Below are 11,470 nucleotides of genomic sequence, written 5' to 3' on the forward strand. Positions count from 1 at the left end.
AAAAACTGTCATAAATGATACACAAGTTATTAACAATCAATAACAAACTGTGACGTGTAAGTTTAATCGTGTCTGTCGTTTCCAGGAATCCTGAAGGCCACAAAGTATCGGGATCGCTGCCTGCAGGTGACGCTGCTGCAGACGAAAACCCAGGGCAGCGAGGACTGTCTCTACCTGAACATCTTCGTTCCTCAGGGACGCAAATGTAGGAAACACACACACACACACACACACACACACACACACACACACACACACACACACACACACACACACACACACAGCTACACCGGTGTTTACATAATATCCTGCATGTTACTGAAGCATCTTTATTATAGAATCCAAAAAAAAAAACGACTTTCATCAAACACGTCGTCTTCTTCTCTCCTCATCCTCATGTCAGTACGACAAATATGAAACTACAGCTAGCTGCCTGTTAGCTTAGCGTAGCATAAAGACTAGACCAGTGTGGATCTGTCCAAAGATAACAAAAGTAAAAACTGTGTTGACTTTGTGTTTGTGGAGAGAAGTTTTGGGGTTTTTGCGCCTGGTGGACACGAGAGGAACTGCAGCTCAACGCAACAAAAACTGACTTTATTTACAACAAAACAGCACAACAACAGTCAAACAAATACAGTTCATCTCAATAAAAAAAGTCTTTTTAGCTCTTTTGTTCTTCACATCTTTCATTAAGGATCAATAAAATCAATCAATCAATAAAAGCTGGAGCAGTGCCGTTAGTTCCATAATTACTTTAAGCAACTATTTCAACTATTTTAGTTTTTTTTTTTTAGCAATTTCACAACAAGTCCTCAAATTAATATTAAATAAGCAGATCTGTGGTTCGATCATGTGACTCCAGAACAACACATAGTGTCTCCATCAGCAGGACGACATCATCGACACGTCACTGTTAATCAATAATGATGATTGATTGATGATGTGGCAGCGCTGTGGTTCAGGTCTGGTTGGGTTAAAATCATCACTCTGTTCATGTTGGAGAAACATGTGGTGGAGTTAAAGTTACTACCTCCTTAAAGTTAGGCCACCTCCATCGTCATGGCAACAATAACAACCACGGGGTTAAAATATATATATATATATATATATATACAGTACAGTAGATGTGTGCAAAAGTTTTAGGCACTAAAAGTAAAGTGAGAATTCTCACTTAAACTCACTAAATCTCATTATAAATTGTTCTAATTTATCAATTAACTTCTTACAAAGTTCAGTAAAGAGCAGAAAGTAAATCAGTATTTGCTGTGAGCAGCTTCTCCTCGGTTCACTTGAACACAGTGTTTCATGGTAACTTGCAGGCAGGTTGTTGTAATCATCCTGCATCTTCTTCTGTGGATTTATTATTTATTATTTAGAACATCTCAGGTGCTTCTTCATGTTAATCCCAGACTGACTCCATGATGTTGAGATCAGGACTCATCATTCTTCTTCTTCTTGTTATAAATAGTTCTTCATGACTCTGGCTGTTTGCTCAGGGTCATCGTCATGTCATCAATACATTTGGGACCGATCAGACGCCTCCCTGATGTTATTGTATAATGGATAAGACAGTAACACAGTACTGTATAAACATCATCTGAGCTGCACCGCTGCTCCGACACATCGCCGCGCTGTGAAGCCAGTTATTTATAACTTCCTGTCCGTCATGTGATGGAGAATGAGCAGCTGTAAAACAGTGAACAAATGATTAATTTTATTATCAGAATTTGATCCATTCTGTTCAATAACATTTGGAAAGTAAAACTACTATTATCTCATTGAAGTGAACGAGGAGCCGACAGGAAGTCAGCCAGTCAGCAGAAGTCTCTACTGAGCATGCTCAATGGGCCTGTGGAAGCGTGAGCAGCATCCAAGTCGTTTCTTTATATTCTGGCTTCATGCGTCACTGAGCAGCTTTCACAGGAACGAACAGACGCCATCTTTGATACGTTCATAGTTTTTTACTGAATCTGTTGTGCTCATTAAAGTGAACTGAAGTGATTTAAAGGATCTGGAGCCAGATTTAGATTTGTGGATGTGATGTTTACAGCAGCTGAATAATAATCATAATAATATTTACGTCCATCGCGTCCAGACGCCATGATGTCAGAATGAACCCTCCAGCTTCCTGCTCTCTCTCTCTCTCTCTCTCTCTCTCTCTCTCTCTCTCTCTCTCTCTCACCGTCTGTCAGTGTCCACTAACCTCCCGGTGATGGTGTATCTGTTCGGCGGCGCCTTCCTGTTGGGGGCGTCCAACGACGTGGCGATCCTCGGAGACTCGCTCTATGACGGGAAGGAGATGGCGGACAGGGGCGGAGTCATCGTCGTCACGGTGAACTACAGAGTCGGCACGATGGGTTTCCTCAGCACCGGAGACGACCGACTGCCAGGTCTGATCCAGAACGCCACTGATACGTAAACTATTGATCTTCTATTGATTCTTCTTCACACGACACACAGTAGAGGAGCCGAAATATAAATTAACATCACATGGAAATACTCAAGTACGAGAACCTCAAAACTGTACTGAAGTACTTGAGTAAATGTACTCAGTTACTTTCCACCATTAACCTCCATATCCAGTCTAACCAGTGCTGAGTTTACCTGTGGTTCAGTGTTTTAGCGTTTAGTTAGCGTTTAGTTAGCGTTTAGTTAGCGTTTAGTTAGCATCACTGTTTAAATTGTGTCTGATCCTCCATCCATCAGCACACTGGTTCATGTTTTTAGGGTCAAACTGGTGTGTTTGGTGCCTGCTGGTGATTTCCCAGCATGCATGTGTGTATGTTTGTTGTCTTATCAGTGTTTTAGCAGAGAACCTGCGGCTGTTAGCTCAGCTGCTAAACCTTTGATGTGACCAGTTGGACAAAATCCACTCGTTCTGCTCGGTGTTTCTCGGTGGGTCTGTTGGGGGAAACAGATAGTGGAGGTTAACGTGTTGTTCAGGTGTGATCTGATATGTTGACGGGCCTGTAGCAGCCAGTACAAACAGAACAGGGCGGGGGGGGGGGGGGGGGGGGGGGGGGGGGCGTCCAGTATACCAGTATGACCCTGTATGAACCCTTCTAGTGGCCAGATGATCCACAAACCTGCTCACAGAAGATTTAGACTTTTAAACATTTGACTCGGCATTTTTCTAATCAGCTCAGAGGATTTTTGGCTAACAGTGCTAACTGTCTGCAAGCTAACGTTAAACAAAGTATGCTAGCAGACGCATATTTGTTGAGCAGCGGGCTTATTTGAGTTCAGAGTTAATTCAGTTGTTTGTTGGGATCCTGAAGAGATTCATTTTTGTTATGAAATGACATATAAAGTCTCTTGACACATTTGAAACTGTGGATTAGTCTCCGAGCACATTCATGTGTAAAACACTGTCAGAGTCAGAGATTCATATCATGCAACAGCAGGTCTATGAATCCTGGACGACCTCCAGAGACCGCTGACGTTGACATATACTTCACAAGCGTGGGGTATGATTAATCAACCGAGAGGATTTTAGAGTAATTTATGAAATAAAAAGTTGTCTCCTGACGTCCTGCTGAGCTCAGCGACAGGAAACACTGACCAGGTGACGACGACTTTTACCTCTCAGGTAACTACGGTCTGTGGGATCAGCACGCCGCCATCTCCTGGGTCCGCAGGAACATCCAGGCCTTCGGAGGGAATCCAGACAATATCACCATCTTCGGCCAATCAGCCGGAGCCGCCAGCGTCAGCTTCCAGGTCAGAGAATAAACACAGCTGCCGACAGAAAGCTCAGGAAGACACTTTATTTAAAAAAAACACAGCTGCATGAGTTTAGATCTGTATCGACCTGCTCAGGACCTTCTGTTGACCTTTGACCTCTGCTGCACTTTATTCACAATCACAGACAGAAGAATAAAAACAAAGAAACACAAATCACACTGACGCTAACAGCTACGACGCCTGTTTCATTATCAATAACAGCAGGTTACACTGACGTTAGCTTACACGCTAACTCATTTTAGCTCACTCCTCATTTAATGTATGGAAGCCCACTCACGCCAAGAAAAGAAAGAAAATATGAAATGAAACGTAACGAGTGATGAAGCAAAATCATTCACTGTAAATCAAAATTATTGTAAGACAATATTTTGGCTTTAAGTCAAAGTTACTATGAGATATTACGTCAAAATGATTCGGTGTGTATGGAAGACTATTTCTGCCAGGAAAGAATAAAACAGATTAAATGTTAAGAATGAAAACTATATAAAACATAAAACTATATTTAAAAGTCAAACTTTTTGACTTTCTTTTTTGGTGCAAAAGTTAAATAATTATTACTCAGTATTTCATAATTTTAACTTAAATTATTAAATCAAGTCACATTTATGAGCATTTTTTTTAGTCTAATTCAAACTTATGGGAATTATGAGATTTAATTTTGTTTTACTGTCTTGACTCTTTATTGATAAATATACATAAAGATACTATTTGTACGTATATATGTAACCGTAATATCGTACTTCCTTTTTAAAAAAAGTCTTCTTTGTTCTATTTTATTGCCAATTTTATTATTTTATTCTATACTAATTTAAAATATTTTAATATTTGTTAATGCATTCTGCTCTGACTGCAGTTCACTGTGAAATCTTTTGTTATATAACGACAATAACACTGAACTATGAACCATTAAATAAATTCATGAATTTGACAGAATTTTGACAGTTACTAAGTCTTTCTAACTAATTAATTTTGATTCACATAATATCTAAAATTTGCTTTATTATGTAATACTCATTTTGTTTCCTTTTTTCTGGCGGAAATGAGCTTCCATACAAAGAGTAGTCGGCTGGAGGGATCGATCAGGTATAGAGAGAGACCTGAATGCATCTCATCATGTATTGATCTTTGTCCTCAGATGCTGTCGCCCCACAGTAAAGGATTATTCCGCAGAGCGATCACGCAGGGCGGGACGGCCCTCAGTCCCTGGGCTCTGCAGAGGAAACCGATGGCTCTCACCAAGAAGGTCCACCGACCCCCCACTCAAGTTATTTATTTATTTATTTATCGATAGACGCATTTTAGTCTCTTTAGCATTCATCTTACTTCACTTTTAAATAGAGGCTTGGTGGATTGCATACAACACTTCGAAGGGTTGTAGAATTTTCTAATCTTGATCTGAAATAATCTATTAATTGTTCGTCAACCAGGGATGAGTGAATTTCCATCTATCTTAGAATAATAATTAGAGACTCTCAGACATCTGTCAACATCCTCAATGAAAGTCTACGTAGTGTTTACAAGTTTATGTTGTTTAATTATAAAAAAACAGGCGGAATTTTGCAGATTTTGTCATTTTATGGATGAAATGAACGAAGCAGGAAGGCAGAGACAATATAACAATATAAACTAAAGGTAACTCTGCTGCACTTCAGCTACGTTATTGATTCTGCTCGTTGATCTTTAACGATTCCTGCGTGATAAACTGTTGAATGGAAAGCAGCTCCTCATACTGGTCTAACTTTAGTCAACTGGTTTATCTTGACCATCAACCTGACTTTTCTTGTTTTAAAGGTTGTTTTTGTTTCTGCAGGTTGCGCGGAAGGTCGGCTGTTGGAGAACTAACGAGGACGAGATGCTGACGTGTCTGAAGATGTCAGACCCGGTCGGTCTCACCATGGCTGGAAAGCTCGACATAATGCTGATTCTGGGCAAAGGTCAGCACACCTGATCCTGAAAAAACATTTACTCACTGAAACATGACTCTTCACTTTCTCTTAACTATGATTAAAGCTGCATTAAGACGTTTTTGACCACCAGAGGGCAGAATTTAGACCCAAAACTTGCTTCCAGCCCACCGGTGTTTTTGCAGTGAGCTGTTGATTCTCAGTGGGATCAGCATGAAACACCAGCAGCTTTTATAAAAGTTAATAATAAAACCACGACCACAGTGAAGTAACCCGTCAGTCAGTTTTTTACTGTGTTTTGACTGAAACATGCTGAAATTATTGGGAACATTTGGCCCCATATAAAGAACATTTTCGTCTCCTAAACATCTCAGACTTTTCTCTGTGAGGTCTGTTTGTGCGACTGTTTCAACAAACTCTCTTAATGTCACAAACTTGTAGTAAATCTCCGGTTTCAGCCTGATGAACGTCACCTGTTCACGAGGAGCTGAACGTTCCTGAGATTTCATCATCAGCATCATTTACGCCCCTAAAACATCCATATAAGGAGACCCGTTCTGGTCTGTTTCATTCACAAAAAATGTTCCCAAAGAGTGAACAGAAGAACTGGTTACTTCCCCTGCCATCATTTATAACATTTGGATGCTGTAAAATGGGTGAAAAGACCGCAACCGAGAACTAAAGCTGTACAGACGTGAACCTTTGTAGATCAGGGACTAGCTAAGGTCCGTCCTCTCTGCAGGTGTCATCATGGATCTTCTTGAATTCTCTCCGGTGATTGACGGTGATTTTGTCCCGGACGAACCCGGTCGGTTGTTCCACAATGCAGCTCAGTTTGATTACCTGGCCGGCGTCAACAGCATGGACGGACACATTTTCGCCGGTGTCGACGTTCCTTCCATCAACATGAAAAAGGCCAACACCACTGTGTAAGTACTGAAACACTACAGGATGTTCACTCTGAAAACACAATGGTTTCCCACAAGGCACAGTTCTGGGTCCACTGCTTCATAATCTTCAATCAATCACAAATCATCATACAAGCTTAATATTGACATTCGTCACTATGCAGATGACACCCAATTCTATATAATTCTTGATCTGGATGGTTTCAGCCCCTTTAACTGAATGAATCCTAGTTATTGGTCCAATATTGTGTCTTGGCTCTTAGACACAAACTATGGTTTCCATCCCACACCGAGGATACTAAAAGTTTTAACTGTCAGTGAAATCCTTTTCTTCTCTTTCTTTCGGAGAGTCAGATGTTCCTCTCTTATGTCAGTACGCCAAATATGAAACTACAGCTATCAGTCTGTTAGCTTAGCTTAACATAAAGACTAGACCAAGGGGAAACAGCCAGCATGGCTCTGTCCAAAGATAACAAAATCCACCTGCCAGCTTCTCGAAAGCTCACTGATTAACATGTTATATATGTTTTGTTCAGTCTGTACAAAAACTACAGTGTAAAAATGACATGTTGTGGTTTTACGGAGGGTTATGTGTCAGTACTTCTTGGCCCAGTAGAGGTGGTTTTCTGAGGCCAGATGCATAAAACTGTGTAGATTCGGGACTAAAACTGTGTGTACACACAAAGCCAGAAATATACAGACGCATTCTTTTTGTCATATTTATAAAGCCGTGCGTACACATGGTTGATTTATACATCTCAGGCATTGTGGAACTGAGTGTATGAGCCACATTTCTACTCCTACAATGAACCATAAATGGATGAAGACGCCCTGAACCAGCTGTTTTCATATCAATAGGCCACCTGCTCCACCAGTCTGTACACCTGTCAATGAAACAAATGGCAAACAGAAGCACAGTTTCAACCACTGTGCAGTTCTTTATAGCTTCTATAACTTTAATTCATCACATCGTCAGTAGTGATGTCTCAGAAATGTAATCAATGATTAGTTTGTAGTTCATATCTAAACCAGATTTACAAGGTGTGTAACAACTAAAGAAAAAATAAAAATAATATTAAAAGCTAAATAAATAAAAAAGAGCTCAGGTGAGAATGGGCGGATCCACGCCGTGGAAGCAGGCGGAGGATTGGATCTACTCTACAGACACATTTATTAATATGGAGGGAAATCGTTGACGGCAGGCTCTCCGTAGTGATGGCAGGATGTTTCTGGTGTTCTCCTCAGAGCGCAGGTGAAGGGTCTGCTGGCCGGCTTGACTAAAGAGAAGTCGAACTCCCCTGTTATCACCTCCGCCTACAACGTTTACTCCGCCAACTGGGACTCGATTCCAGACCCGGCAATGATGAAGAAGACGGTGGCCGACATAGAGACCGACTTCCTGTTCCTGGTCCCGACTCAGGTCGCCCTCCGACTCCACGCCAACAACACCAGGTCAGCTCTGACGTGCTCACAGTGGTAATGTTAGCATGTTGATGTTAGCATGTTGATGTTAGCATGTTGATGTTCACCAAGCTCTCCAGGAAAATGCGATTTAGTGATTGCAATTATTAATGCAAATTCAAGAAATCTCTGCTACTATATTTTTATATTAATTTATTTATTTTAATGGAATTATTGACTTATTTTATTTGGTGCTAATGTTAGCCTGAAAGTGTATTTAATAAAGGCTTGTAAATGGAACTCTAGTACAGTATTTTCTGTTTTATAGAACTTTGAGTCCTCATGGTTCTCATGTTCAGAAAATACATTAAACATTAGCACTGAAATATAGTTGTTTATGTGATATGCAGGATGCTTCTTATCCAAGGGAGTCATTACATATGACTCTTCACTGGTAATAGTTTTCAAGAAAGTGCATTATTCTCCTTTGCTTGCAGTTTTTCTCAATTCCTGCAATTTTACCACATAAAGAGACATAAAACATCACAAATTGTATCGTAATTTTGGAGAAGAGCCGCTGCAAAATCAAACCTTGTTGGCCGTTATAACCACAAAAAAAACAACAACTGTGAAATCTTGGAGGGACTTGTTAGCACGCTAACATTAGCTAATTAGTAATAATGATGTTGTTTGTCCCTCAGTGGAGCCCGTACCTACTCCTACCTGTTCGACATGAACACTCGTATCCCAGGATTCCCTCGCTGGGTGGAGGCGGAGCACGCTGAGGAATTGCAGTACCTGTTCGGTAAACCCTTCTCTACCCCGGTGGCCTACTTCCCCCGACACCGAGACCTGTCCGGCTACATGATCGCATACTGGACCAATTTCGCCAGGACCGGGTACGCTCCCATCATGCACTGCAAACACCAAACACTCAGTCCAGCACACCCCAGTATACCCAGGTCTGCCTCTAACCACTAAGTACTGGTCTGAACTGGCCTTTATGGTTCACAAAAGCCCAATTCAGTTAACCAGAGGAACTAATCTGAGGAACTAAACTGGGAACTAAAAGTGTCTGTTGTGCATCCTGACTGTGTTTCCACCACATCTGAGGAACCAGGTAGATCCTGCAGATTAGACTCCACGCATGAAGAAACAACAACACAGGACTGTCCTGTTGTTCTTTGTATTTACTGCTGCAGGAGTTGGATGTAATCAATGAATGAAAAGCAGAAATGCAGCGAGTCTCCACAGTAAATCATCTGCTGAGTGTTTGATGGTTTTATTTCTGCTTTAAAACCAAACGACATGAAACAATCACTCTTTCACCGGCTTTGTTCTCGCTACCGCCGCTCCCTCTCCTTACTTACCAGTCACTGTACAAATAGAAAACAATCAAGCTGTAGTTAATATATACAGTCTATCAACATTTCATGGCAAACATCAGGGTAAAATACATTTGCAGTCCCGGGTTCTCAGCTGTTCTGTTCAGTTAAGCAATTTCACTTAAATTTCACCCCCCTAATGTTGCTTTGGTCCAGTGTCCAATGTAAACTGGTCTGAATTGGTTTGATCTGATCTAAACTGCCTCCTCTCCTCCTCCAGTGATCCCAGTAAAGGCGACAGTAGAGTCCCAGTTTCGTGGCCCCCTTTCACCAAAACACAGCAACCCTACCTGGCTATCAACCACAGGATCAAGAAGTCCTCTGTCAGGTACTCTACTGCGTTCTACTGTTATTCTACTGTGACTCTACTACGTTCCACTGTCCTCTACTGCGTTCTACTGTTATTCTACTGTGACTCTACTGCGTTCTACTGTCCTCTACTGCGTTCTACTGTTATTCTACTGTGACTCTACTGCGTTCTACTGTTATTCTACTTTGACTCTACTACGTTCAGGCATTAAATCTGATGTTTGGTCTCTTCAGGTACGACCTGAGAGCGGAGTACGTCACCTACTGGACCTCCACCTACAGCGGCCAGCTGTGAGGAAAGAGAGAAGAAGAAGAAGAGGATGGAGAGATGAGAGAAGAAGAAGAAATCTGATCCAACAGTTTAAACGGTCTGATTTAACCTGCTGCTGTTTATGTTTCTGCCTCTCTGATAATCACAAACTCCTGTCTATGAGTGTTTGATGGATTATTAACAGTAGAAGAAGAATGAGGATTACAGGACAGAAATAAATAAATATATATAATCTGTTTGACTTCAGCAGGTCGGTCAGGAAGCTCTTCTCTTGGGTCATAAATAAAGATGAAATCTGCTCTCGTGGTCGTTTTATTTCTCCTCTGGACACAAACCGATGTCTGGTAACTTTTTTGTTTTTTGTTACAAAAAGGTGTTTCCATGTGTTGTTCAGCTCCAACATGTACGGATGGATTTGAGAAGTTGACATTTGGAATAAAGAAGGAGAAAAAGAAGTGAAATCCTGCTACTATAGTTTGTTTACGTAGCCTCCGGAGCCGGAGGAAGCTTCCTGAAGCTGACCAATCAGAACAGAGCGGGCTCATCAGGAGGCGGGGCCTTAAAGAGACAGGAGCTAAAACGGCCTGTTTCAGACAGAGGCTGAACTGAGGGGCTGCATAAAGGACCAGTAGAAGATAAATAAGGAGTTTTTAAAGGTTCTATACGTAGAATTGTGAAGCAATTAACATGTATAGTTGTTTTTTATGGCCAGTGAGTGAACGGGTAGTGATATGATGTAGAAAAACGAGATCTTCCCCGACCTTCTCAGTTGTCTGTAGCGGTCTGTGGACTGATTTCTATGTGAAAGACTTTCTGTGAAAATCTAAAGGATGTGATGTTCTTGCGCGTTCCTGAGTGCTTTGCCCCTCTAACGCTAATGTCAACAAACGACCGCCATTACAACCCAACAAAAACGGTGCTATCTGACTAGAAACACCTTGCAGATATTAGCTCTCCAGCTAATGAAGCAGCTAGCTGCCTCCATCAACCACAGTTAAAACATCATTTCCTCAACAATGGAGCAGAAAACGAGCTCTAGAGCGACAGCAGAACATAGTCAACCCTTTTGTTTTTCTGTTTGTGGTCCACACGTGGTAATAAGAGCTTATTACCGTCTTTCACAACAAAACCGCAGCTTGTTGCTCACTAGGCCGCAGCTCACTGGGTCTACAGCTGTTTAGTCAACATGGTTGGTTTGCAGGTTGATTAACACATATTTTTTTTGCGAGTTGGGTGGTGTGGCTCTCGGGGGGTGGGTTGGGGGGGGTTAAGACTTACTGAGAGTCAGAGATGCTTTGCTGAAACATGGTGCAAAACACAATGATAGAGATCTTTTATGTAATTATGAGAAGTGTAAGCAATAGTCTCACTCTCCAAGCATCGGTATGTTGACTGCAGCTCATTTAACGGCCACAGATGTCACTAACGAGAAGGAATTTAATGATTGTCACCAACAGAACCTTTTACTGGAAATCATGTAAAGATGTTCCAGTAACACATAAATATAGACCTGAGAATGTGCAGAATATGTGTCCTATAATAAGAATA

The 11,470-nt window shown here is 41.3% G+C and overlaps 1 protein-coding gene across 1 annotated transcript in view; it reads left to right on the plus strand.

Annotated features, from left to right (window-relative positions):
• LOC122968654 (bile salt-activated lipase-like) overlaps nucleotides 1–10,221 on the plus strand; it is a 12,860-nt gene extending 2,639 nt beyond the window's left edge. Inside the window, exons 3-12 of the mRNA XM_044334044.1 lie at nucleotides 86–205; nucleotides 2,193–2,390; nucleotides 3,590–3,720; nucleotides 4,880–4,987; nucleotides 5,555–5,678; nucleotides 6,391–6,577; nucleotides 7,802–8,008; nucleotides 8,659–8,856; nucleotides 9,563–9,670; nucleotides 9,886–10,221. Of these exons, the coding sequence (XP_044189979.1) occupies nucleotides 86–205; nucleotides 2,193–2,390; nucleotides 3,590–3,720; nucleotides 4,880–4,987; nucleotides 5,555–5,678; nucleotides 6,391–6,577; nucleotides 7,802–8,008; nucleotides 8,659–8,856; nucleotides 9,563–9,670; nucleotides 9,886–9,946 (1,442 nt within the window). The 3' untranslated portion in view covers nucleotides 9,947–10,221. The remainder of the gene's footprint in view (nucleotides 1–85; nucleotides 206–2,192; nucleotides 2,391–3,589; nucleotides 3,721–4,879; nucleotides 4,988–5,554; nucleotides 5,679–6,390; nucleotides 6,578–7,801; nucleotides 8,009–8,658; nucleotides 8,857–9,562; nucleotides 9,671–9,885) is intronic.
• Nucleotides 10,222–11,470: the final 1,249 nt, after the last annotated feature.

This window comes from Thunnus albacares, chromosome 2, assembly GCF_914725855.1.
Source record: "Thunnus albacares chromosome 2, fThuAlb1.1, whole genome shotgun sequence".
Classification (NCBI taxonomy): Eukaryota; Metazoa; Chordata; class Actinopteri; order Scombriformes; family Scombridae; genus Thunnus; species Thunnus albacares.